Source organism: Lagenorhynchus albirostris, chromosome 4 (assembly GCF_949774975.1).
Source record: "Lagenorhynchus albirostris chromosome 4, mLagAlb1.1, whole genome shotgun sequence".
NCBI classification, from domain to species: Eukaryota; Metazoa; Chordata; class Mammalia; order Artiodactyla; family Delphinidae; genus Lagenorhynchus; species Lagenorhynchus albirostris.
In genome coordinates, this window is record NC_083098.1 from 35,775,702 (window position 1) to 35,800,494 (window position 24,793).

The 24,793-nt window shown below is 41.2% G+C and overlaps 1 protein-coding gene across 1 annotated transcript in view; it reads right to left on the reverse strand.

Moving 5' to 3' along the window:
* The window catches only part of CPE (carboxypeptidase E), a 109,411-nt gene extending 92,857 nt beyond the window's left edge, over positions 1–16,554 (reverse strand). The window contains exon 1 of the mRNA XM_060147825.1: positions 16,091–16,554. Coding sequence (XP_060003808.1) covers positions 16,091–16,394 — 304 coding nt within the window. The 5' untranslated portion in view covers positions 16,395–16,554. The remainder of the gene's footprint in view (positions 1–16,090) is intronic.
* Between the last annotated feature and the right edge of the window lie 8,239 nt (positions 16,555–24,793).

The following is a 24,793-nucleotide window of genomic DNA, read 5'->3' on the forward strand; positions in this document are numbered from 1 at the left end:
ATGGACACCCTGTAAAGAGGTCACCTGTGCCCTTCATACAAACAGTTTCAATAGAGAGATGCAGTGCAAGACACACTGCTGTGCGTTCAGAATGAAATGTGCGATGAAGAGGTAGAGAGAGAGAGACTAGTCTTTCAAGAACTTTGGTTTGATTGATGGGTAACAAAAAGGTTACTGTTGGAGGGGAATCCACCCCCCACTTCCTCCTTCTTCCTTTGTCTGGCTCCTTCCTCTCAACTCTACTGAAACTGCTTCCCCAAATGGCACCAGTGATTTCCAACCAGCTCAGGCAGAGAATAAGTGTCCTCTGCTTCAGCCACTTCCACAGCATCTGCATTGTCCTACGCCGCTAGCCCTTGAAACTCTCTCTTGCCGTGACTTTGAGGCACTGAATTTTATCAATTGTCCCTATCTCTCTGACTACTCTCTGCTCTCATCTACCTCTCCTAACCTTAAAATCATCAATATATCTTAAGTTTCTGCCCTGAGACACCTTCTCTCTTTTGTTTATTCTCTCTCCCTCGTGGTCTCATCCACTATCACCACTTTCACCTTCACCAGTCACACAAATGAGTCTGAAATCTTTTCCTCTGTCCTCAAAACTTTCTCCTAAAATGAAGATCCTCATTTCAAATGAAGGACCATACATCTCTCTCCAGTAGTTGGTCCACAACACATCACCAAACCTGTCAAAACTGCACATTACCTTCTTTGTAAACCAGCTATCTGTACGTTTTCTTTTCTACAAATTGCCACACAGATGACATCTAAACCCTCAGCCCGGTAGTCAAGGTATGGTTAGAGCCTACCTGTTAAGATTTTGCTTCTACTACACATGCAGTAAGCTCTAGACACAAAGTGTTCTGTCAGTATTCACTGCACATTATGTGGGAACCCACTCTTAGAGAGGTGGGGGTTATAACTTTAATGAATGCTACTGCTTCTTCTAGAATTCTCCCTTCATCTTACGCTGGCTAAGATTCTGGCCAATCAGGCCCCACTTCTTCCACAGGGACTTCTTGGTATCCTTACTAAATGTCCCACGCCATTCTTTAATCTCAAACTCAACTTTGTATTTCTATGGCACTGCAAGTCCTTAAGACATATTCTGTCTTGATTATCATAACATGTACATAACATGTACATTATCCTCCCTACTATATTGGAAGCTCCTTAAAATTAGGGTATGTCTCTTAATAGATACACAACAGCTCTTTATTATTTAGAATGGATAGTTGTCATTTGTGTAACAGATGCACCTGACATCTTTTCATTCCTTACTTGAAAATCCATTATGTTTATCACCCTCAAATACAAAAGAAAAACTGACTATTCATGCTCTGACATATTAAGCATCCTTAGTAATCATTATTTTGAAAAATATATCTCTAACGATATAGTTTATGGACATGCAATGTGAGAGAACATTTTATTGAATGGGTCCATTTTTAGGTACATCAAAAATAATGTGACCACGTAAAGGTGTATATTTAAACAATTAAATTTGTATAACATAAGCAAGCTCAAAAGTAAAGCCCTTTAATTCCTAGTGTCATAGCCTAGAATTATGAATTACTAATTGGCTATAATAGGCAGTGATTTGAAGTAGAACTTCTTAGTCACTGACTAGTTAAAACAATGAACGCCAGCAAAACCTATTTTTAACACTTCAGTGTGTGTCACCCGGTATTCTTTGTCCAACAGAACTGTACCTTTAAATACGGCTAATGCCAGATGGTCTCCTCAATAACAAAACAGCAGGAGGCAACATATTAATGCTACTCAACAAGCAAGTCTGCAGACACTCAACCAATGAAATTAGTCTTCAGTTGCTAAGCCTTTCTGTCACCATGGCAACACCTAGTTCAGAAAAAATATTGGATTTTCAAGATAAATGGGCCACCCGCCTTAAAACTCCAGTATCCTCCAAGCTTATGATCAGATACTTCAGCTAAAAGAACTGCCTAGATCTTCTCACTCATCTCAAATCAGGTCTACCTATGAAAAGCCATTTGCCTTTCCATTTAAAAATATTTATGTACATTCAGTTTCTAACTTTATTGACTTCCTAGATAAACACACTCCATTTAAAGGGGTGTGTGTATGTGCATATACTTGCAGGCTAACAGTTCTAAATATAATGACAAATGTTACTGTCTTAGAAATTTTTCACCGGTACATACTCTTATCAGTCTGTTATTATATCTGATTCAAGAGAATAATCAAAAAAATAAATAATGTGGAAAGACCAGAATGACATTCCTATTGTTACCTAAGATACCTAATATGAATGTTCAAAGTAACAATTAAATCTTACTTTTAATACAGCCTCATTTTTAAGTTGAAATGATAATTTTCCCCAAGGGAGATGACCTTGTTTTACCTCATGAAAATGCAGGGTATCTGAAATAATGTTTGGAAATATATTGTAGAATCAAGATATGATGGGGGGTGTGTGGAAAGGAGGCTTACTTTGGAAGCAAGGAGACAGGGTATCTTAGAACATGGGAGCAGCTTCCACTCAAATCACATGGTAAGAAGAATTCTCCAAAAAGGAAAGGGAGAAAGGCAAGAAGAAAGGAGACAGTTCAGAAGAAGGAAAGGGGATGAAGCAAATGGTATCTAATGCACTGATTTTTTGTATTTATTTAACAATGTAGCTATATATAAATATATTTTTCGTATCTTGGTTTTGCCACTTATAAGCCCATGATCTCTCAGGTAAGGGAACAAATCACTTATCTCTCTGTGCTTCAGCTTCCTAATTTATAGAATGGGGTTAATAATAGTATCAACTCCATAGGGGTTGAGGATTAGATGAGTTAAACCTTTAAACAGTACTTGACATATACTAAGCATTATTTAAGTATGAGGGAGAAAAAGTATACGCGTTTTATTTTCACAACATTTAAATACGCTTGTTTTTAGCCTTTCTATTTCATCGTTAAACTTTATTTTCTACCTTACTTATACTTTTGTGTGTGTGTGTGTGTGTGTGTGTGTATGTGTGTGTGTGTTGGGTCTTCGTCTCTGTACGAGGGCTTTCTCTAGTTGCGGCGAGCGGGGGCCTCTCTTCATCGCGGTGTGCGGGCCTCTCACTATCGCGGCCTCTCTTGTTGCAGAGCACAGGCTCCAGATGCGCAGGCTCAGTAGTTGTGGCTCACGGGCCTAGTAGCTCCGCAGCATGTGGGATCTTCCCAGACCAGGACTCGAATCCGTGTCCCCTGCATTGGCAGGCAGATTCTCAACCACTGAGCCACCAGGGAAGCCCCTGAACAATAATTTAAGGAGGCACTTTATTCCAGGTATAGTTCCTATACATATTTATTCTTTTAATATAGGCTGTTTGTTAGATATGTAATGTATCAATAATTCTTATACCATAGTAATGTTTTATAAAGGATTCACAAATATGGAAAGAAAGTTCTTTAAGAAACTGGATGCTGACCGTTGGTGTGGAAAAATTCGGAACAAATACGTAATCCTCTTTAGCACAAATAACTTTTTTAACATTAATATTTAATGCAGACACATGAACAGGTCAACATGAGCACTATTTTCCTGAAAGGAAACCTCACCCAATTTAAGTTATTTATACTCCATGCCCCTAATCTCCAACATATAATTCATTCTGCTTGGCGCACACGAACCTCGAATTGGCTTACAAACCATAACCTAAAGGCTCTCTCCCAGTGTTTACATTCTCCTGGGATCAGGATTCCAATTTGGAATACACAACTCAGGAATGTGGGATTTCACTGTAAATGGTCAGTGAGATGGGGGATGTCTGGCTGACATTCCAAAAAAATTGCCTTTATGTCTTCTAGAAAGCACTATAGTATAGTATATATCTGATCTTTATTAATAAGGTTAATAAGTTCTTGCTTTATAACTTCTGTGTAACTGTCCTTCCTTGGACAACCTCTGGTTTTGCCAATCTTGAAGCAAGATTAAGTACTTCATCCCATCTCCCAAAGCAATCTACCACACAAAGCATCACAGAGCATAGAAGATTCTGTGACGTCACCATTCAACATGTCTGTTATCCCCAAAGTTCTTGTAAGCCACCAGCCATTAAGTCTTTTTCTCCCTCTCTGACTCTCCACCCAGTCTCTGAAAATATGCCTCTTCTTTTTATTCAATATTTTTATGTATTTAAACTGAGTAAGTTTAGCCCATTCCTGAGCCCTGAAGGCCCAGACCTCAAAAGAGTTCATCAGAACAGCCTTTCAACAAAAGCTTGTTTCTTCCTTGAGAGAGGATTCTACTGCCAAGAAAAATAATATTTCCTGTATATATTTACAGTATACTAAAGTGATTTACTTCAATCCTTTCTGGATTTTTTTGCCACTCAACATAGTCTCCCGCCACCCAGGCCCGGTCCCTCCACCTGGAAACACCCATACCCATTACAGCACATAGGTCAGGAAACTGCTCTAAGAAATTGAAAACACACTGATAAGTTACATTCCTGTACACTCCCTCACAGACTTCAGTCCACGTAAATAATTCATGACCCTCAAGGGCCACAGAAGTTATGTTTATCCCCCATCTGTATACATTGCTGTGAGGAACATTCTGAAAGGAATATTCTGAAAAGAATGCCCAACTTCCTGTATCAGGGAATGGGTTCTAGCCTCCTCCGAGGCTACACAAGCTCAAGCAGGTTGTTTAAAATCTCTCTGAATCTCAATTTATTCATCTATAAAAGTGTTCCTTCCAGCTAGGAAAAAAAACTATAATTCAATGTTCACAGTTCTATGTAACATTAATGAAAACTGGGCTTAACACAAGGAGTGATGCAAAATAAATTTACCCTAATCAAAAATGTATAGTTGGAAATTTTAAATAATAAACATTTCTACATAGTGAATTTTTCTCCCAAAAGCATCCAACAAACTACATGGTCATATATAAGTGTTAGATAAGAGCAGCAAGATGAATGCTCTGGAGTGGCTGCAGGGCATGGATGCAGCTATGGGCTGCATCCTCCTTCAATAACTCAGACTATAGCACTTTCTTACTGTGGTTCTTATTTTTGTTAAATACAGTTTTTGAAATGCATAATCAAAACAGAACACGAATTGAGCAGTATATAACTGCTGGAAATTGGCCTAATAAAATCAAAATTACTTGACATCTTTTTACTCCATGCCTTCAAGAGAGTGTTCAATAACAGCTACCTAGAGGGGAAAAGGAATTGTAATCAATTATTGCCTATTACAATATAATATATATTATATGCTTCATATCATTATATTTATATTATATATAGCCATATCATTATATATATATATATATATCATAATCTCCATCCCAAATAGTTTTACTCTCATGATGAGGGAAATCAACCCTAAAGGACAACACCCTAAAAACTATATTCTCTCTAACAAGGTGGAAATTTCACATGTTAATGGAATGTAATTATCTGTCACAATACTTACTGAATATTGGTATGTCACCGCTATGGGGGATAGTGGAGAAAAGGACTCAAGAAGCGTGAATGATCTTACACTGGCATAGAATGAAGTCCTCTCTTCTACTTTCCAGATGTGGTTCATCCTTTAAGACCTGCTCAAGTCCCCGCCTCCTTCTGAAAGCCCTCCTTTGATGATCTCTCTCAACTTCCTGTGGAAATTGAATTAATATCTTCATCTTAAGTACTCTGTAAAATACTGTTGTTTGTTGCTCCTTTTGTAAGTATCTCTTCAATTTGCAAAATGTCACTAATATAGCAGGTACTTGGCAACTCTTGTGAAGTACATTCGAACTACAAATATAATAACACACACAGTAATGAAAGATGTACTTCATTCTGACCTGCAGTACTCAAAAGAGTTTGATTTCTAAACATGAACTGATTTAAAAGCATTTCTATCTGGTGTTTCCAAATGTCTAGTGAATGAATGACTTTAGTTTTCTTGGTGATTTGTCCAATTAGGGTGATTTATACCTGCAAGTTGTTAGTAGGGTCTAAAAATAATAAAGTGTTACTACCTTGGTCTGGGAACTGAGGACATCATGGAAAATGTGGTATGGGCTATAAAGGAGAGCCTTCTTGGCCTCTTGGAAATGCTGGTAGGTGTATGAATGTTTTGCTTATGCTACTGTCTTTACAGAGGCTATAAAACATTTTACCTTTATTCTATAAGTTTGGGGAAAATACCAGCCAGTCTCACCCTCTGTACGTTCATTTCAGAAACACATTCTCATTCATTCCCTCTCCCTGTGCACACAGGTCATAGAATTACCGCTGCCAGCGATTCAGCTTCAATGTTAAAATAACAACAGCAACAATACAAGTTTTAAAACTATTCAGGAAAAATGCTTGATGTTCCTAAAAGTTACATGTCACTTTTTAAAATACAGTTTGTGCAAACTGAAGTAGAGTCCAAAGAGAAGGGGAAATGGTTTATTAGAATACCAGGTGCCCCCAACTCCCATCTATCCAGGAATTTGAATCAACTATGAAAAGCACACCAAAAAATCTAGAAATAATGGAAAAGAGGTCTCAAAAATATTAAAAACACTTATCACATAGTTCATGGCTTTTACCACTCGTGCAAGGCTTAGCATTGTCCTCAACATACAGCCCCCCATGTAGACACTGAAGTGAAATTAATATACTCTGTCAACGAAGTTTCTCCAGGCCAGTCCACAGGTACCAGTGAAGAGCAAATGAGGCACTAATGTGGGTTTGAGAGATACAGTAAGATTGTGTATAACTCACACATATGAACCAATCCCCTGTAGATAATGAGGGATGACTACACAGACTTAACCAAAATGTGCATATTTTAAGACTCACAAGATTTTCCAAAACATAAATAACAGCATAATAACACCATAAATATCAGCAATTTATGTACCTTTTCAGAGGGAATTAAGATCATTGTGACAAGATCTTTAAAAAACAAGAAAATCCACATTTCTAATTTTTCTTTTAAATACTTTTCAACAATAGGCAGACTCTTCCTGCATCTTTAAGTCCCCATAAAGGTAAATATTATCTAATTCCTCACCTGTGATAGGTATGAAAAAGCTGTTCATTTAGGACTAAACGAGGTTGTTTATGGGGAACCATCGAGTAAATGGCTGACAAATGAGCCAACACATGTCCCAGTGGGTTCATGACCCACATTTATCAGATGAAAGCCTCCCAGCTGACACCCAGACAATGACCCTTTCTTATTCTAATACCCACAGAAGAGGGGGAGGCAGAGGGGTACGGGGGAGCAGAACAGGCAGGGCCACATCCATCTGTTAGGGTCTCCAAACCCGCCTCAGTGGGTACCCAGTCAGAATCCTTGTGAAAGTAAAGGCAAATTTGGCCAAATATTTAAAATCCTGGTGGAATATCTGACCATACTTAAAGAAGGCAACAAGAGCCCAAGAAAACTTTCTGAAAGAAAAAAACTTTTGAGAAATGATTTTTTCCATATAAGCCACTTATAAAAGAGAAAATTCTTCAATTCCTGATAAAAGCTATAGAAAGAAGTAAAAACAATTAAATTGAAGGGTATTTTATAGATGCAAGTGAAATTTAAAATACTGTAAAATGACGGCTCCACTCATGATTATCCTGCTGTCATCAAGACTTAGACAAAACCTACATGTCTATACAGTATTTCAGTCCATGTGTCAATATAGCATTAGTCACTATACATCTATAAAATATTCACATGAGAAATATCTACCTATATTTTGTATTGCTTTAACATCTTCCAAAAACTGAATTTGACTCCAGAAAATACATTTAACAAGCAATTTCTCTCTATATATTTTGCTGTATAGGTTCTGCTGATTACGTAGAGTTAGTGCTGTTTCCAAAAGTACATTAACTTAATTCCCATGATGCTGATTATGTGCAGAATCTGGCCTGACATTTACTGAGTTCCCACAATGAATAACACTGGTTTTCTCCAATAAAATTTTTAAAAATTATGCTGAACAATGTCACAACTTAAGACAAATAGAACTATTTCAATAGATCTGTTGTACTTTAAAATCAGATGTCCGACAGCACACCTAAAACACAAAAGGGCAAAAAAACATTTTATTTTGCAAATGTCTAACATTCCCAGTAGTTTCACCTACAGATACTGTCTTTATATCTGCTACATCAAGAATAGTATAGGGAACTATTTGACCCTTGCATCTATATGCAGCATATATTTTGTAGAATCAAGGGATATGTCCACTGGTTATAAAACACGTCAGTTAAGCTCAACATGCGAAAGAGTGAATCCAAGACCAGTACCCAAATACATATTTCAATATGCAAAGGAACTGCTTAAAAGGGTGACCGGCAGATAGAGTAAAATAGCATATACAGAGTGGGCATTTATTAACTATTCCCTAAATTAAATTGACAGTACTAGCTATATAGACAAAAGCCTACAGCTTCTTTTCCTCTTGGAAAGTCAATTTTAGCTTAGAATGATACACAGCAATTTTTATAAAGGTTATGAGAAAAGGTTGTTTTAAAAATTACCCCTTGGCTAGGAAAATAAAAATAACAGTACTGAGGACATTGGTCAGGGATGTGATGGTCCAACCTGTATATTCAAGTTTTCCTACCCTGAACTCATGGTCAAAGCTTATGATTTGTACAAGTTGCTGAACTGAGCTCTAGAAACAAGATATTTCTTGGGGAAAAATTACAGAATGGCAGTGAAGGAAGATTTTCTGGTTTTGAATACTTTAGGCTACGCAGGAAGGGAAATTGTGTAGGCCCATTCTGGTGGCATCACTTTGGGATCTGAACATCTGAGTAGCTGCCTGCATGTGCAAATACATGAGATAATTGTTGCTTTTCCCAATTACCTTGACATGAATCACCACAGCAAGGGATTTTTTTAGAACCTGGATTTAAGTTAAAGGTCCCATTTAAAAAATAAGTAATCTGTATCCACTTTTTAAATAAACAGCTTCTGTTTGAACTCAAACAGCTTTAAAGTGAATGGCATTATTATTATTGAACTATGATGCTCAGAGTGATTTCATAGTAAACAGATTTCTATTAAAATAACAAAATATTTACCCGTAGTAGAAAGTTGTTTCAGGGTTTATTATCATAATTAACTTATTTATTTTTGTTTAAGAATCAACTTTGTAATTCTCTACACGAGCCACCCTAAAAGTTACTACGTAGGGACAGTTAAAGTTGTAGGTAAAGCATTGGAACATAGTAAGAGGTACTGGCAACACAGTCTCTTCTCTGAGGCCACACTGTATTAGAAAGAGCTGGCTGCTGGAAGGCCTACAAAACACCACATCCTGAATTTCAAAAGAAACATTTGCAGAGCAATGGACTGGCAGCAATTCCTGTAATTAATGAGATGGGAAGGAAAGAGCAAATTTAAACATGTCTCAAATTTGAGCGCATTTGACCCATCAGCTAACTTTCAGATAAATCTCCTCCTCTTCAGCATTTTCAAGTGCATGATTTGAATGCCATTTTCATGAGGGAAGGAAAGTTAAAACCTGGAGATGTATGGCTTCTATGTGTAAAACAGCCATACTAAGGAATCAGAATAGATATCTTAAAAGCCAAAAATTTTACTAAGTGAATTTTTACTAATTATCTTCAGAACTTTTATTTAACGCTTAAAAAGCAGCTTAACTTTCTATCAATAAAATGTCTCAAGAGGAAAGAGGCCAAGAGGAAACGAGCCTCAAACTACTTCACTTACAATAAACACACTCGAAAAGACATGCAGTAGATGGATTTCTCCATTATGCAAAACCGGATGCATCACAACAAAATACAAGTGTTCACATAAGGAAAATACCATTTCTATCCTTTCTTGATATCATGCTTCTGGCTTGCTAACATGTATTAACTCAACACCGAACTTCAACACAGCTTTGTTTTGTGATGCCCATTCTTGCCTGTTTGAGAAATTTCAATTATTCCACAAACATTCACTGAGTGGCTGCTATGTCCTAAGCATAGAACTAGACATTTGGGATAAAGAAATGTGCAAAATACAACTCCTGACCACAAGGATCTCACAGCTTACTGGGGGAACACGTATACCAACAACAGAAAATGCCATAATAGAGATAATAATAATTGTTGACATACTTACTTAAGAGCTTTACATTTACTACTTCATTTAATCATCACATTATTGTCATTTTGTAGGTGACGAATCTGGGGCTTTGAGAGAAGTTAAGTGACTTGCCCAAGAACATTTAGTTTAAAATAGGAAGCCCTGATCTAAACTCAGGTCCCCTGACATTGAAGCATATACTGTAAACCTTGATGCTACCTCACCTCTCTTCGAAGAACTGTGGAAACACAAAGAAAAGACCCCAATAGGGGTAAGAAAATTAGGGAGGGGTGAGAAAGGAGGTTTCGAAGATCTTTCACTTACACTGAGTCAGTAAAAGAATAAAGTAGTCAGGACCTGAGCAGTTTTATTATAAATTCTTCAGAAAAATAAGTTAGTTTGCCAAAGTAAATGCTGGAATTGCCCTAGATTTGTTTAGCTACCTGAAGATATAGTTCATCAAATAACTATGAACACTTACACTGTTTCCATTGAATGAAGCAAAATAAGATGTCAAGCTGAAGCAAAGCAGGAATGTCCTACATTTTAAAAATCGATAGAAGACAAACGTTTGTGAACAAGGAAACACTGACGATGAGAGGGTAGAAGTCCATCAGGGCTGCCTGCCAGGCTTGTGCAGATGGGCTTCCACTGGAACAGGGAAGCATCCAAGGTCTCCTGTGAGGACACACCAAGGAGGCCCCCTCCCAATGATGAAAGCTGATGGAGCACACTCCAGACCAACTTCCAGTTGGGAAGAAACATTTCAACAAATTACCCCATGTTCTTAATAACCAGATGAAAGCAACTGCATTAAATTCTTTTCTATACTACTTTGGCCTCACAGCAGCCCTGTGAGGTTTGAGTTTTTAAAGTATTCCTATTTTATAGACAAGAAAAGGAGGTACACAGAAGTTAAAAGCATGAAGCTACGTAACAATAAAACAATGGTAATGCACTTGTCACTTTAATCTTTCCAATCGAAAGCATCTGTCCTATGCCTCGTTGCCTCAAAAATCATGCTCTCAATTCAATAAGCATAACTTAAGAGCTTACTCTACATAAATCAATAAGTCAGCTGTTTATGGGCAAAAAAATGGAAAACATATGCTCCCCACCCCTAAGGAACTCCCTATTTGAGTCTCTGCTACAGAATTACCAAATCAATCCTTCAAAATATGATAATGAATAATAATGAGCTAGTGCTGTGCTTCTCTAACTAGTGCAATACCAGGTACAAAATAAGCTCCTTGGGGGATAAAAGGGAGTTCCATGCTGAAAAAGATTGGAAAATACTGTACAGCAAACATCTAAGTTGGAGGTTTGAAACATACATTAGTATATTAAAGGCTCTGATAAGTCTTGCAATATATAAACCTGTTTATCTTTGTTTACTTAATCCTTCTCAAACCAAGCTGAACTAACGTTCCATCGAATACACTTTGGGGAAAGCTGGTTTATGTATCACCGCTTCTTACTGGAGCTGTTTTTGTATTTGTCAAAAATATCTTTCCCAAAGAACGGTAAAGGTGGGTATTGGAATATCCTCTGTGCTACACAATGAGGGAGATGCGGGCAGATGATTCCTTTGCCACCTCTCAAATCAGTTTCCATAGAAAGACACTTACTTTGTCTGAGTACAGGATATAATGTTAGGGGCCAGCTCAATTTCCTCTCTTCCTTTAGCCAATCACAAGTCAATCAAGTACATTATTTCTGGCAAGAGCTACATTGACTCACTTGGGTCTAAAAATAACTCTTGACCACATGTGGTATATCTAGATCCTTCTCCACAATCTAATGTCAATATTCACCAGTTATAAGGTGCTACTCAGCTGTAATCATTGCCCACTAGTTCACACTAATCTGGTATTAAAAGAGGCCATACGAAATAACCAAAACCCCACTTTTTTTTTTTGAGTTGTATAGAAATTTTGCCAGCATTTAATGTTGCTCACGATATTTGGCAAATGCACACTGGCATTCATACACTTTAAATGTGAACATATTTGGGGAGGAACAAGTCCAAAATAATCATTCCAGCCTTTGAGAGAGGAAAATCTATGCCCTAAAGAATGTTTCTAAGATAACATTTTAGCTATAAATCAGATTTTCTCCCCAAGAGCAATCTTAAGCTACACGTGAAAGAATTAGTGTTTTAAACAAACTAATCTTAACTCACGTTTAACCCTAGGAGGATTGGTCTGGGAATACAGATTCCATTGCTTAGTCATAAATTAAGAAAGGCTTCTTTTATGAGTACTGCGATAATTGCTATGCATGCCTAGGAGCGCATATATTTGGGTTTGAGAACATGAGTCCCTATGTGTAGAAACATTTTAAATGTATAAAATATAAGCAAGCAGAAAGAAAAATGGGAAACATGATCAGGCTTGGCAGTTATCACACCTCATGGGAACATACCCAAGAGCAGAGACTCAATCTTAGCCAATGCTCCATCCCAGCCCCACGTCTGGCGTCCAGATTCATGATGTGTGAGGAGATGAGACTGGGGCCAAGACCACGCGCAGTTCTTCTGAGAATGGCTGAGACCCACCACCCTCCTCCAGTAGATTTGTGCAGGCCTCCAAAGTGATCAAAATGAAAACTGAGACCCAACGTCCAGCTGGTCAGGAATCAAGCAGACAGAATAGGTATGGATATTCCTCCCTGACCAATTCCAAATAGAATTTTCTTTCCCTTTTGATGAATTCAAATGTGGAATATCTGAGAGAATTGATCACTTTCAGGAGATCAGTTCAAATTCAGCCCATGGCCTGGTACCAAACAAGTCCAATGATCACTTTTTCCCACTCAGGAAGGGAGCTGGTGGGATCCAGGAACTCCCTCTGTCCATAATCTGCAAATCTAACCACATCAACGTCTACCACAGGGAAAGACTTGATGTATATATGTTGTTTTGTTTTGGGAGAGTTTTTCTATTATGATAAATACTTAGACATTAGCTCTATTTTTTTAAAGTTCAGAAAAAGAATTTAGACTAAGAGGACTAACAAACCTGACACTTCTCTCTTGTTGGAGGATAAAATGAATATGGGCAACTTGATCAAAGTTTTAGTCAAGTAAATGAATTTGTTAAGCTAAATATTATTTCTGAATAGTATCATCAGAAACATTATTTTAACCTTCCCCAAAACACTTATAATGTGAAAACAGTGAAGACAGTTGCCCTCTTTCAAAAGCAGGGGCTCTGTTAAAACATACATCTGTATGAGCTACACTGGAATTGGTAAATTTCACTAATCTGTACATTTCCTGGCTTCTTGTCATCTATTCTTCAATAACCAAATGCCCTGACCTAACGTTCGCAGTCTCCTTTCTCTGGGCCCCCCACTCCCTTCTTGCAGCACTGACCACCTTTACACTGTCCTCCAACCTCCCAATTCTCAATCCCCGACAGGGCAAGGACCATCCTGTGTATCGCTGCACAGCCCATACAACTTGCCCCATCTACAGTGTGTGGATGGTTCAAAACACACTGATTGCATCCATTTCTATCTCAAAATAAGTATGGAAATTCCCTTCTCATTTCTTAAAATATTTTAATCTAAAAACGAATATGAAGGCCATTTAAGAATGGTGAATACTTTCCTTCATTCAAAACTTCCTAAAAAGTTAATCCCCACAAGTGCTATCAAACTCATATACTGATCAGATCTCTGCATTCACTAATGTTAAAAACCAGACAATAGGCCCCAAATGGAGTCCCTTATGCTAAGTCCCACATCACCAAACTGAAACTTAATTACAGTTTTGGTTCTCCCAGAAATGGAATCTTAAACCAGTCAATCAGGAACCCTGTGATCAGCACAAGTGAGGTAATCAAGGACCCCTGCCAACCCCTAAAAGAAAGTAACCTTGTGATAACCAACCCATCTTTTGCCTAGTGTAACCTCCTTGTTCCTGCTCCCTTCTGCCTATAAAAGTCTTTCATTTTGTACAGATCTTAGAACACCTTTCTATCTGCTAGACTGAATGACATTTAATTCATGAATCACTGAATAAAGTCAATAAGATCTTTAAAATTTACCCAGTTGAATTTTTTTTTAACACTAGTTCCCTGAAGATTTCCAACCTGCTCATCTCCTCTAAAAAGGTGGTGGAGGGGGAAATCACCCTGTGGTTTTTTAGTGTTTGCTCATAATAGTTTACTTCAACCTTTAAAAATACAATGGGTGGACATTTTGTATTCTATTTATTAAGTAATACCATGAACTTAGTTTCCCTCATTTAACATGTAAACGCTTCTTTGTCCACCTTCTTAAGATGAATTTAATTGGTGTATTTTGTGTTTAAAAGGAATAAAACATTGAAGGCATTGTGTTATTCAGCAAATGACTGATTCATTTTTTCCCTAATGTGACCTGAGTGTCTGCTATGTGCCAGACCCGGCCTGGGTGCTGGAGATACAGCCCTACCTCATGGAGCCTAGTCTGAGAGGGATCTGCAGATCTTGACAGACTATACATTCCGGATATTTAAGCAAAAAAATTACGGTTTTCATTTTCAAAAGCATATCGCATTCTAACAGTAATATCGCTTTACAATTTTGTTTCTAAACTTGAAGCAAGACAACAAAAAGTTAACATTCGCTTTCATATAATCTCTTTGAAGAAACAATTAACAAAATGTGAGGAGCAATCTACAACAGAATAACCAAAGGTTCTAATTAAGTAGGCAGGAGAATCACAAATATTTAGATTATCTTCATCTAAGCCTAGGATGTCTTGACTTTGATTATCTGAAATAACTGAAAATGAGTTGTCACATTTAAAATTTTTCTTTATCTTTAGATACAAACACGAAACTAATTTTCCAAATTTCCAATTCTACATGCTGAATCCTGCTAGAGAGCATTACTGAAAATGTTTTCTAGGATCTGATTTTAGGGTTTTGACTGCAAAATCACACATTTTTGTATACATTATTTGAAGATAAGAGATATTTCCCATTTGACGATTTATTATTTATCAACCCATACTATTTCCATTTCAGGATCAAAGTGTCTCCATCGATCACCTATTTTCATCCCTTCTCAGTTTATAAATATCATTATAAAACTATCCTGGCGCTACATTGAGAATTTTTACCTGTTTTCTTGCTTTCTTTGTCATTAAAAACAAAAATCCAAGCATCCCATGCTAATGTCATTAGCCCAGATAACTTCAACAGTACCTTTATGATCATAAGACATAAGACCAGGCCTTAAGAGTTATATCATTTCCAAAAAGCAATGAAAAAGAAGCACCAAGAACATTTTTTAAAATACCTCTTTATTAATACCAAATGCATAACATTTAACATAAGTTAAAACGTGCCCTAACACACTCAGGAGGAAGATGCATAAGATGGCCATATGGAAACATCTGTTGGAATAAAATCCTGGTCACAAACTACTCATCTCCAAGGGCTAGAGCAGAGAAAATGGAATATTCCTTTTTCCTTAGAAAAACTGTGTGCAGTTTCAAGATCCGAATGCCTGCCAGAGGCCACTTTCTCACCCTCTACCACCCAGTGTTGCCAAGGTCCTTAACATTCTCTGAGTATCCCAGCAGCGCGTGTACCTAATGCGCACATACAGGTAGAGGCGGGTACGTAGAGTCATCAGCACCAATAAACTGGAAATTAGGAAACAAATGATAATTGACTTTTCCTCATTTCCTCCAAGCTCCTGCCTTCTGCACCTTATCGTTCTACTCCTGTCTGCAAGGAAGGGCGACCTCCTTGCAGAGGCCTCGAAGTTATTCCCTGCGGTCTTCGGTACAGCGAAGTGGGGGTGACAGCGGGTTTGCAGGCGCGCAGATTTGCTCGCTGCGCTCCTACCTCCATCCGCCGCAGCCCCTCGGGCCTGTGCTCACCCAAGGGGGGGCCTCGAGGCTGGGGAGGGCGGCTGGCCGAGACTAGGTGACGGCAATCCCCATCGCCATCCCTCCCTCCACGTCCCATCTTCCACCCCGGGTGCCCCTTTCCCTCCTCCCCCGCCGCCAGCCCACCCAGCGCGGCGCCCTTACCCGGCTCGTGGACGCCGGGGCTGTCGGACAGCTCGAGCACCAGCAGCTCGCGGCCCTCGAAGCTGCGCCCCACCGTGTAGATCCTGCTGACCGCGGCGCACTGCAGCCACACGGACACCAACGCCTCGCGCAGCTCGGGGTAGCGGTGGTACTCGAAGGGGATGCCGTCCTCCTGAGGCCGCCGGCGCCGCCTCGCGCCCGCCGGGGGCCCTCGGGGCCCCCGGGCCTCGGCGCCCAGCAGCCACGCACAGGCCGCCAGCGCCCCGCACAGCGCCAGCAGCGCGCGGCCCCCTCGCCCGGCCATCGCGCCACGCGTCTCCCGTGCGGCCTCCTGTATGCCCGACGCCTCGGTGCGCACAGCCCGCGGGTCCCCTTGCCTCGCCTCCCGGCGGCCTGGAGCAGGCAGCGGAGGGAAGACCCAAGCAGCGAGCGCGGAGCCTGAGCGGACCGCAGGACGCACCGCCGCCGAGCGCGGGACGAAGGCGAGGTGGCGCGGAGCCGGGCGGGGCGCGCGGGCGCGCGGGCGGGGCGGGGCGGGGCGGCGCCGCGGGCCGGATTTGCGGATAACCGGGGGCAGCTGCACGATTTGCGGGCTCGGAGCTACGTCAGAGCCAAATGGCGCCGGAACGACCCATGTGGGATGACAGCTAAGGTTGGGTCTGGATATGTTGCTGTCATTGAGAGACCCGTGATTACTGCCTGTGGAAAAAACACTCTGGGATTGTTAGTGCAGCCTTTTAATGTGCCATCAATCCCAAGCCGACCAGGTTTCTATCCTGATGCTCCAAAAACTAGAGAATATTGTAGAAAAAAAGAAGCACAAAAGAAGTATTGGCAGCCGCTTGCCTTCTCCCCGTGATGTGTGTTTAATAACTGTATTGATAGTCCAAACACAAACCCACGGGTTGGATGTTCATTGATTGCAAGGTCTGGCTGGAAACAGAACACAATGCACTGTGATTCAGAGGTTTAAGAGACTAAAAATGCATTCTATCAATTTGTAGATACTGTCTTTAATTGTATTTATGCACATTCCTGGATTCTTGGTGGGGGGACGCACAAATGAGATAATGTCATCTGCCAGTGCCTACCCCCTTCTCTAACTCCTGTGGGGAAAACAGAGTGCCGCTGGGGAGTGCTGGACAAGGGATTTCGTTTGATATTAAGGTTAAATCTTTCCAGAACAGCTTATCTGGGTGGTTCAGGCTCAGGGTCTCCTACCTGGTTGAAACTAAGATGTTGGCCAGGAGTGCAGTCATCTAAAAGGCTTGCATGGGGCTGGAGAGTCTTCATCCAAGAAAAAAATAAAAGATCAAATCCTGTTATAGAAAGAAAACTCTGATGGTGAAAGATAAGATCTCCATTCCCATAATTGTTGCAAAAATATAAAATCATTTACAGCTTTAAATACCCAGCCTTTACACAGGATTTGTAGTCCTGGAACAACTCTGGAGCAGAGGTTATTCTGAAGAGGTTGCCATTTGGATTAAAAAATAGCACAAATCTAAATAAATAAATAACCCATTGGATATTTCAACCAAACAGTAAAACTGGACATCATGTGGGTGATTTTTCATGTTAGCCATTTTTTTCTTAACTTACTCTTTCTCCACCTGTCTAACAGTGCAGTGCACTGAATAAAAACTTTCTCCTGGAAAAGAATCCAGATATTTAAATGACTTTATTGGATCAAAAAAAAAAATGCTGCTGGAGAGGTTGGTTTCAAAACCCTCTGACTGTCTACGTTTCCACAGCAGCATGGATCTTCTTTTTTGGATTTTTTTGGGAAAAGCTGCCACTATAAAGACATGCCACTCAGTTGAATTTGGACGCCACCATGATCCTTGTCAATGTAGGCAGAGCTAAGAACCATATATTTTTCTCTATGACCAGTCTGAGTTTGATTACATGGTCCAGAAGTTGAAACCAGAGTTATACTTAGATTTCTAAAATCATGCCCAAAAGAGCAATCTTGGAAATCTAGAAAAAGAAAACAGTGTAGCCAAAGCCAATAACTTCAGAAGTAGAAGGTTAGGATTTTCATGTTAGCAATTTAAGGTAACCACACTAATTTGAGGCAAGGTGGGCCATATACTGGTAATGACACACATAAACAACATATGATTCAGTGAAATCTTGTTGCCCTTAAGCTTCTCTTCGAACAAAGGGTGTTTTCTATTTTCTCCCAAATCTCAGTTTTATGGATTTCTTTTTAAACTTTTTTTGAAAATGGATGGAATCCCACCAGCTCTGTGGCCTCACTTGAGTGAGATTTTTGTGAATCTTAGAAGTTTGTTTTCTTTATCTATAAAATGAAAGATTTGGATTCATTTGTGTGCAGCCGGATCATCTAGAGAATTTGTAAAGTATGCAGATTCCCAATCCCCCACCAATGCAGAAAGTCTGCGATGGGTTTCAGGTGTTAACAATGTTCCAGGTTTTAACAAGAATACCAGGTATTTCTGATTTTGATGTTTGATTGACAAACATACTTCAACAAAGTGTTTGTTCTATGGGTTTTCTGAAGTCTTTTCAAATCTCAAATGCTGTGATCCTGGAAGTTTTCTTTTTGAGAAAAGTTCCTGCTCACCAAAGCTCTGGGACACACCACATACACCAAGGAATCAGTTCAAAGGAATTAAAACTTTGTCTTTAAATTTCTGGGCAATTTTATGTGTAGGACAGCTTCACCGGAGCATAATTACTTTTGTGGTTTCATAAGCAATTATGTAAAAGGTTATATACCCATCCCGATTGCTACATAGAAAATCTTGCATGCTAACTGTCTAATGTGTTTGACCCTGTGTACCCATAGTTAAATCTAGTGTGCACCCACACTTTAAATCATGCACACGCATGCACACGCATGCAAGGAAGAGATCTGTTTTTTGTGTTATTTCTGAACATCTGTATGAGCATATTTAAGCTCCCCAAACCTTCACTTCCTGCATCACCTCCACTATTTTCAAACCCAGAAACCGTCTCTTCCTATATCCCAAACCCTGTATTCCCTCCTTCCGAAGCCATGTCTAAAACTCATCTAGTCCACAAAGGTTCTGTAAACACATAGCTTTATATCCTTTTAGTGGTGTGCTGGTAAATGTTTGACACTCAGCTCTCCATACGTGGTAAAATCTGATTTAGAGTGTTTGCTGATTTCTGTGGTATTAATATTCCCACCGTGGCTGATTCCAAATTGCCGATGTGATATCACTGAGCACAGCGTTGAGGAGAGGCACACAGCACACTTTTATACAAATTCTTTACACTCCTTCCTTTCAAGAGGGGGAGCTTAATTCCCTTCTACTTGAGTTTAGGCAGGACTTAGTGACTCGCTTCTAATGAACATAATATGGCAGAACTGATGGGATATATCTACTAAAATTAGGTTATGACAAAACTCTCTCTCCCCCTCTTTCTCATATCACTTGTCCTGGGCAAGTTGTCTGCCATGTTGTGGAGATGCACACAGCAAGGACTGGGAAGGCCTCTGTGGAAGCCTGAGAGGGACCTATGTCTGTAGCCCAGCAGCTGTGAGTTACTGAGGGCTGTCAACAGCCACGGAGCAGATCCTTCAGCCCCAGTCAAGTCTGGGAGGGCTGCTTGACTGACAGCTTGACTCTAGCCTCCTTACAGACCCTGAGCCAGAACCACCAGCTAGGCAGCAAAAGGTTCCCAACCTACAGAAACTGTTAGAGAATAAATGTGTGTTGTTTCAAGCTCCATATGCTGAGGATAACTACTACATACAGCATCTCTCCTGTACAGATACAATAGACACAAAAACCTCGAGAGCACAGAGGATAATAAAATATAGCAGCATAATGAACAAGTGGTGGGTTTTGAGTGTTTATTCCCTTTTTCTTCATATAATTTATTTAATTGCAAGTTTATATAATTTATTTTTTATAAATAATGGCTGTGTTTAACAAGTGACTCATAAGATTCCTTTAATTTTAACAATTGGCTCTTGCAAGTGTCAACCAAGAAATACACAAGGCTGCAAATAAGAAAAGAGTTTATTGGGGGGTCTTAGGAATTACAATACCAGAGACACAGATTCAGATAAAACCCAGTGTTCCAAGAAAGAGAAAGAGTCAGGGGCTTATAAAGGCAAAACCCACAAGGTTGTTAAAGTTGTCTGGCAAGAATCATGATTGACCCTGGTGCAAGCAGATATTTGGGGTAAAGGTCCAATAAGCGTCTCGAGTTTCTGGAACATTGGGCAGGTGTTCTGCATGCCCGCGTTAAGAGAGTAAGTGGTCAAAAGGTCAGATTTCATCCGGAATCACTTCCTCAGTGGCCTTGAGGCTTCATTTCAGAGCTCTCTTAGCAGTCCCGCCTGCATTTGATTTTCCTTCCACACAAGCTGGTATGACCGGCTCCAGCAAATCTCTCTTCTTCCCTCTCCAGGCCCTATTCCTCACTCAGCAGTATCCCTTTCCGGCTGGCCCTCCTCTCTGGCCCCCCGGAGAGGCCTGGAGCGTTGAACTTCAGGGTTCATGAACCTGCTGCATCAGAATCACCTGGTGAGCATGGCCACATGCCAGACCGGTTAAATCCAATTTTCAGCTGGGTGTGGGGCTTGGAAGTCTGCACTTGAATAAGTTCCCCCCACCCCCATCCCCTCAGGGTGACTCTGATGCACAGTAGGATTGGAGGGACACTGGTTCAGGAGACTGGTGTTGAGGTTTGACAGACAGCATTCTAATCCCAGGTCTGCTTGTTTCTGGAAGCTGCTCAGTGACTTCACCCCAAAATGAGGGGCACGATGAGCATCCCATGAACTCGTGATAATGGAAGCAGAGGGAAGCAGAGTTAAAGAGAGAAGATGCTATGCTCCTGGCTTGGAAGATGGAGGAAAGAGCCGCCAAGCCAAGGAAGGCCGGGGAAAGAAGATGGAAAACGAACTAAGGCCTTTTTTTGTTTTTTTTTTCCCCAGCTTACGTGCTGAATAAATAAGAATTTATCTACATACAAACGCACTTCATTTTCTGTAAAAGAGCTCAACGACCACACTGTTCTGTTTCTGACACAGAGGCCGCATGGATGCCCCGCAGGCGGGCGCGGGTCACGAGGGCGGCAGGTGGTCGTCCCCGCATTCCTGTACAGCTCGTTGGCTCCCAGCCCAGACAGCGCCTCGAAGAAGGGGCTCTGGGCCAGCGGAGACTCAGTGAGCCCTGGTCCACAGGGCTGAGCTCGACGTCATACCCGTCCTCCCACGCCGGCAAGGCGGGCGCTCACAAGAGGAGTGCTGGCTAAACAAAGCCTTCTGAGCCCCTTCACTCCCTGCTGGGACAGACTTCAGGCGTGGTACGTCTCACTGGCACTGCAGCCCCATCCAGACATCCTGCTTCAGAATCCTCCCTCCCCCGTGAACTCCCAGCACCAGTGCCGGGCGTTCCTGGGAAGACCTGAAGAAATTCTCTGACCAAACTCTGCTTGACCTTCTCCCGTCCACACCATGAAGCCACTGTCGGGAGCCTGTGTCCCCAACCTGACCGGGGCTGCAGCTGGTCTCACCGGTCTCTCATTTCTCCCGTTTCCCATTTCCTTCATCACTGGGTTGTGTGCAAACCAAGCGTCAGGCAGGTGTCACCAAAATGTTCATGCCACTTTTACTTGTCATTGTGTAATTAAGTTAAAAAACTGGGTAAACTGATAAATACAAGAGTAGAAAAAAGTTGGATGCTTTGGAAACACTTGAATTTTTAAAATTTTTTTATAAATTTATTTTTCGCTGCGTTGGGCCTTCGTTGCTGTGCTCGGGCTTTCTCTAGTTGCGTCGAGCGGGGGCTACTCTTCGTTGCGGTGCGTGGGCTTCTCATTGTGGTAGCTTCTCTTGTTATGGAGCATGGGCTCTAGGCACGTGGGCTTCAGTAGTTGTGGCACACAGGCTCAGTAGTTGTGGCTTGCAGGCTCTACAGCGCAGGCTCAGTAGTTGTGGCGCACAGGCTTAGTTGCTCTGCGGGTTGTGGGATCTTCCCGGACCAGGGCTCAAACCCGTATCCCCTGCATCGGCAGGCAGATTCTTAATCACTGCACCACCAGGAAAGTCCAGGAAACACTTGAATTTTAAAAATGGAATTAGGTATGAATGAAAAAACAGTGAAGGACTGAGGAAAAGATAAAAATCTTTAAGGATTCTGCTCTTAGATTTGTTCAAAACCTGTCACTTTAAAGAAACCGTAACAGTAGAAAACACATTGTGGGGAGAAGGCCTCGTTCCAACAACCAACAACCAACTGATGGATGAGTGGACACATGTTTTAAGTTTAAATAAACTAAAGTGTGCTTTGTGCTTCTTTTTTTTATTTTTATTTTTGCGGTATGCGGGCCCCTCACTGTTGTGGCCTCTCCCGTTGCAGAGCACAGGCTCCGGATGTGCAGGCTCAGCGGCCATGGCTCACGCGCCCAGCCGCTCCGTGGCATGTGGGATCTTCCCATACCGGGGCACGAACCCGTGTCCCCTGCATTGGTAGGCGGACTCTCAACCGCTGTGCCACCAGGGAAGCCCTGTGCTTCTTTTTTTATGATTCTCTCCTTTAGTTGATTTTTTTCCATTAACCACCCACTGCATATCCAGTTCTATCAGCCGAGAGGGTGGATGTACCATAGCAGACAGGTAACAGCCAAAGGTACTCTGAACCCCCTGAATGAATCAGCAGGACAAAACTCCATGTATAGGTATCACAGCCTGAAACCTAATTACCAACTCAAATTAAATATGGTTTATCACTACAGCTCTGCCTTGTACCAATTCCTCTGTATCCCAGTGGCCACCCCAGTATTACTGACCTCCCAGCAGCACTGCCCAACAAAAATATATTTTGAGCCGTATATGTAATTTGGAACTTTCTAGTAGCCACGTTGTTAAAAAAAAAAAAAGTAAAAAGGAAGAGGGGAAATTAATTTTAATAGTAAAATTTTTAACCCAGTATATTCCAACTATTATCATTTCAACTTGTAAACAATAGAAATATATTAATGAAATACTTTTTTCATACTAAGTCTTCAAAACCTGTTGTGTAATTCACATCACAGCACATCAGCACAATTCAGACTAGCCATATTTCCAGAGCTCACTGGCCACAAGTGGATGGTGACAGCCGTATTGGACAGTTGAGATATATTGCTGTTCTTATATTCCTATCTTCTAAAATTATTCCTCCTGTTTTATCTTCCCAGTTAATGCCTTAGTCCAGGCTCTGGTTATTTCTTGCCTGGACTATGGCAACATCCTCCCCTGGAGATTATTCCTCTCATCACCAGTTAATCTCAGTTTCTAATCTTGCTGCCAAAACCACCTTCTCCATCATTCACCTTGATTATGCCATCCACCATCCTGTCCTGTCCATCACTCAGGGATCAAAGCCAAAGCCGTGGTCCTCTTCCTCGGAGAATTCCTTAGAGAGCCTTAGGAAAGCTCACTTCCTTCCTGCGCCCCCTCCTGCTTCTTTCACTACCACACTTTCTCTCTCAAATTCCTGCACCGTCATCCCCCAAGCCACAACGTAGTTACACCTACCCCATCCTTACGCTGTGCCGTCCTTCCCCCTCCCCAGGCCAGCCTTAATCCCCACCCAACTCCTGCCCCACGTCCCCACTAGGCAGGCTTCCTCTCTCCTGAAACTGTACCTCTTTGCTCTCCTTGCACTTCCCTTTGGTCAACCCTCTTCTCTCCTCTGGAAAAAAAAACTGAAATTCTCATTTGAGTTTCCTTTCCCCATTAGTTATCATCCAAACACCTCAACTTTCTCACAGCTCATTCCCCTCCCACTCGACTTCTACTCTGTGGGTTCTACCCACCCAACCAGACTTAATGTCCTCTGGCCTTGCCTGGGCTTACTCAAGCCCACACTCAGCCTATTGTTCTGCTCTCTCTTCACGTGATCTGTCTGGGTGAACTTATCCGTTCTCATGGTGTCAAGTATCACCTCTCTGTTGCCCTCTTTGTAGCTCCTAAGATTGAGTCCTATATCCACTCCCTCCCACTGAGAGAGAGAGACTGGCCTGCTTGTGTGTTTGCCTCCACAGCCCAGCACAGTGAGAGCCACGGCCACTGGGGCTCAATATGCTTGCCATGAGTGGATGAACTACTACTGCCACCATCTACCTTCTACCTTTGGCACTCAGACTTATGCCTGTGTTTTTAATGCTTTGCTCACTCTGCAAACTCCTGGGCTCTTACATTCTCCTGCAGGATCCCTTCCTAGGTGTGACACAGCCAGTTCAGTTCCCTCTGCACTCATCAACCATATTTACCAAGTTGCTTGCATGTAACAAGTCGTTTGCTAATGTTCTCAGTTTATATAATGTAGTTCCTATTTCTGTCTTCATTATTATTGTCTATATTGTCAGTTTATGTCTACCACGTCACAAATACACTCTTTAGCTATGATGTTTATGTTGACCATCTTACAAATTTTTAAGTATTATAAATTAACCAGTCTTGTAAATAAATAAGATCTTTATTTATGGTGTGAGTTAAGTTGCTCAGGAATCTACAGTGGTAACTCTAAACATTGCCCAGGTGTGCATGGCACATCCCTCCCTCATCTCCTCTCCCCCATCACCCCTCCCCTCCCCCTCCCTCTCCCATCTCCTCTCTCCCATCTCCGCTCCTAGGTCTCCCAGGCACCCCTGTTACCACCTGTCAAGTCTTCAGGCTCATTTCCATCTTCACACTCATCACAAGGTAAT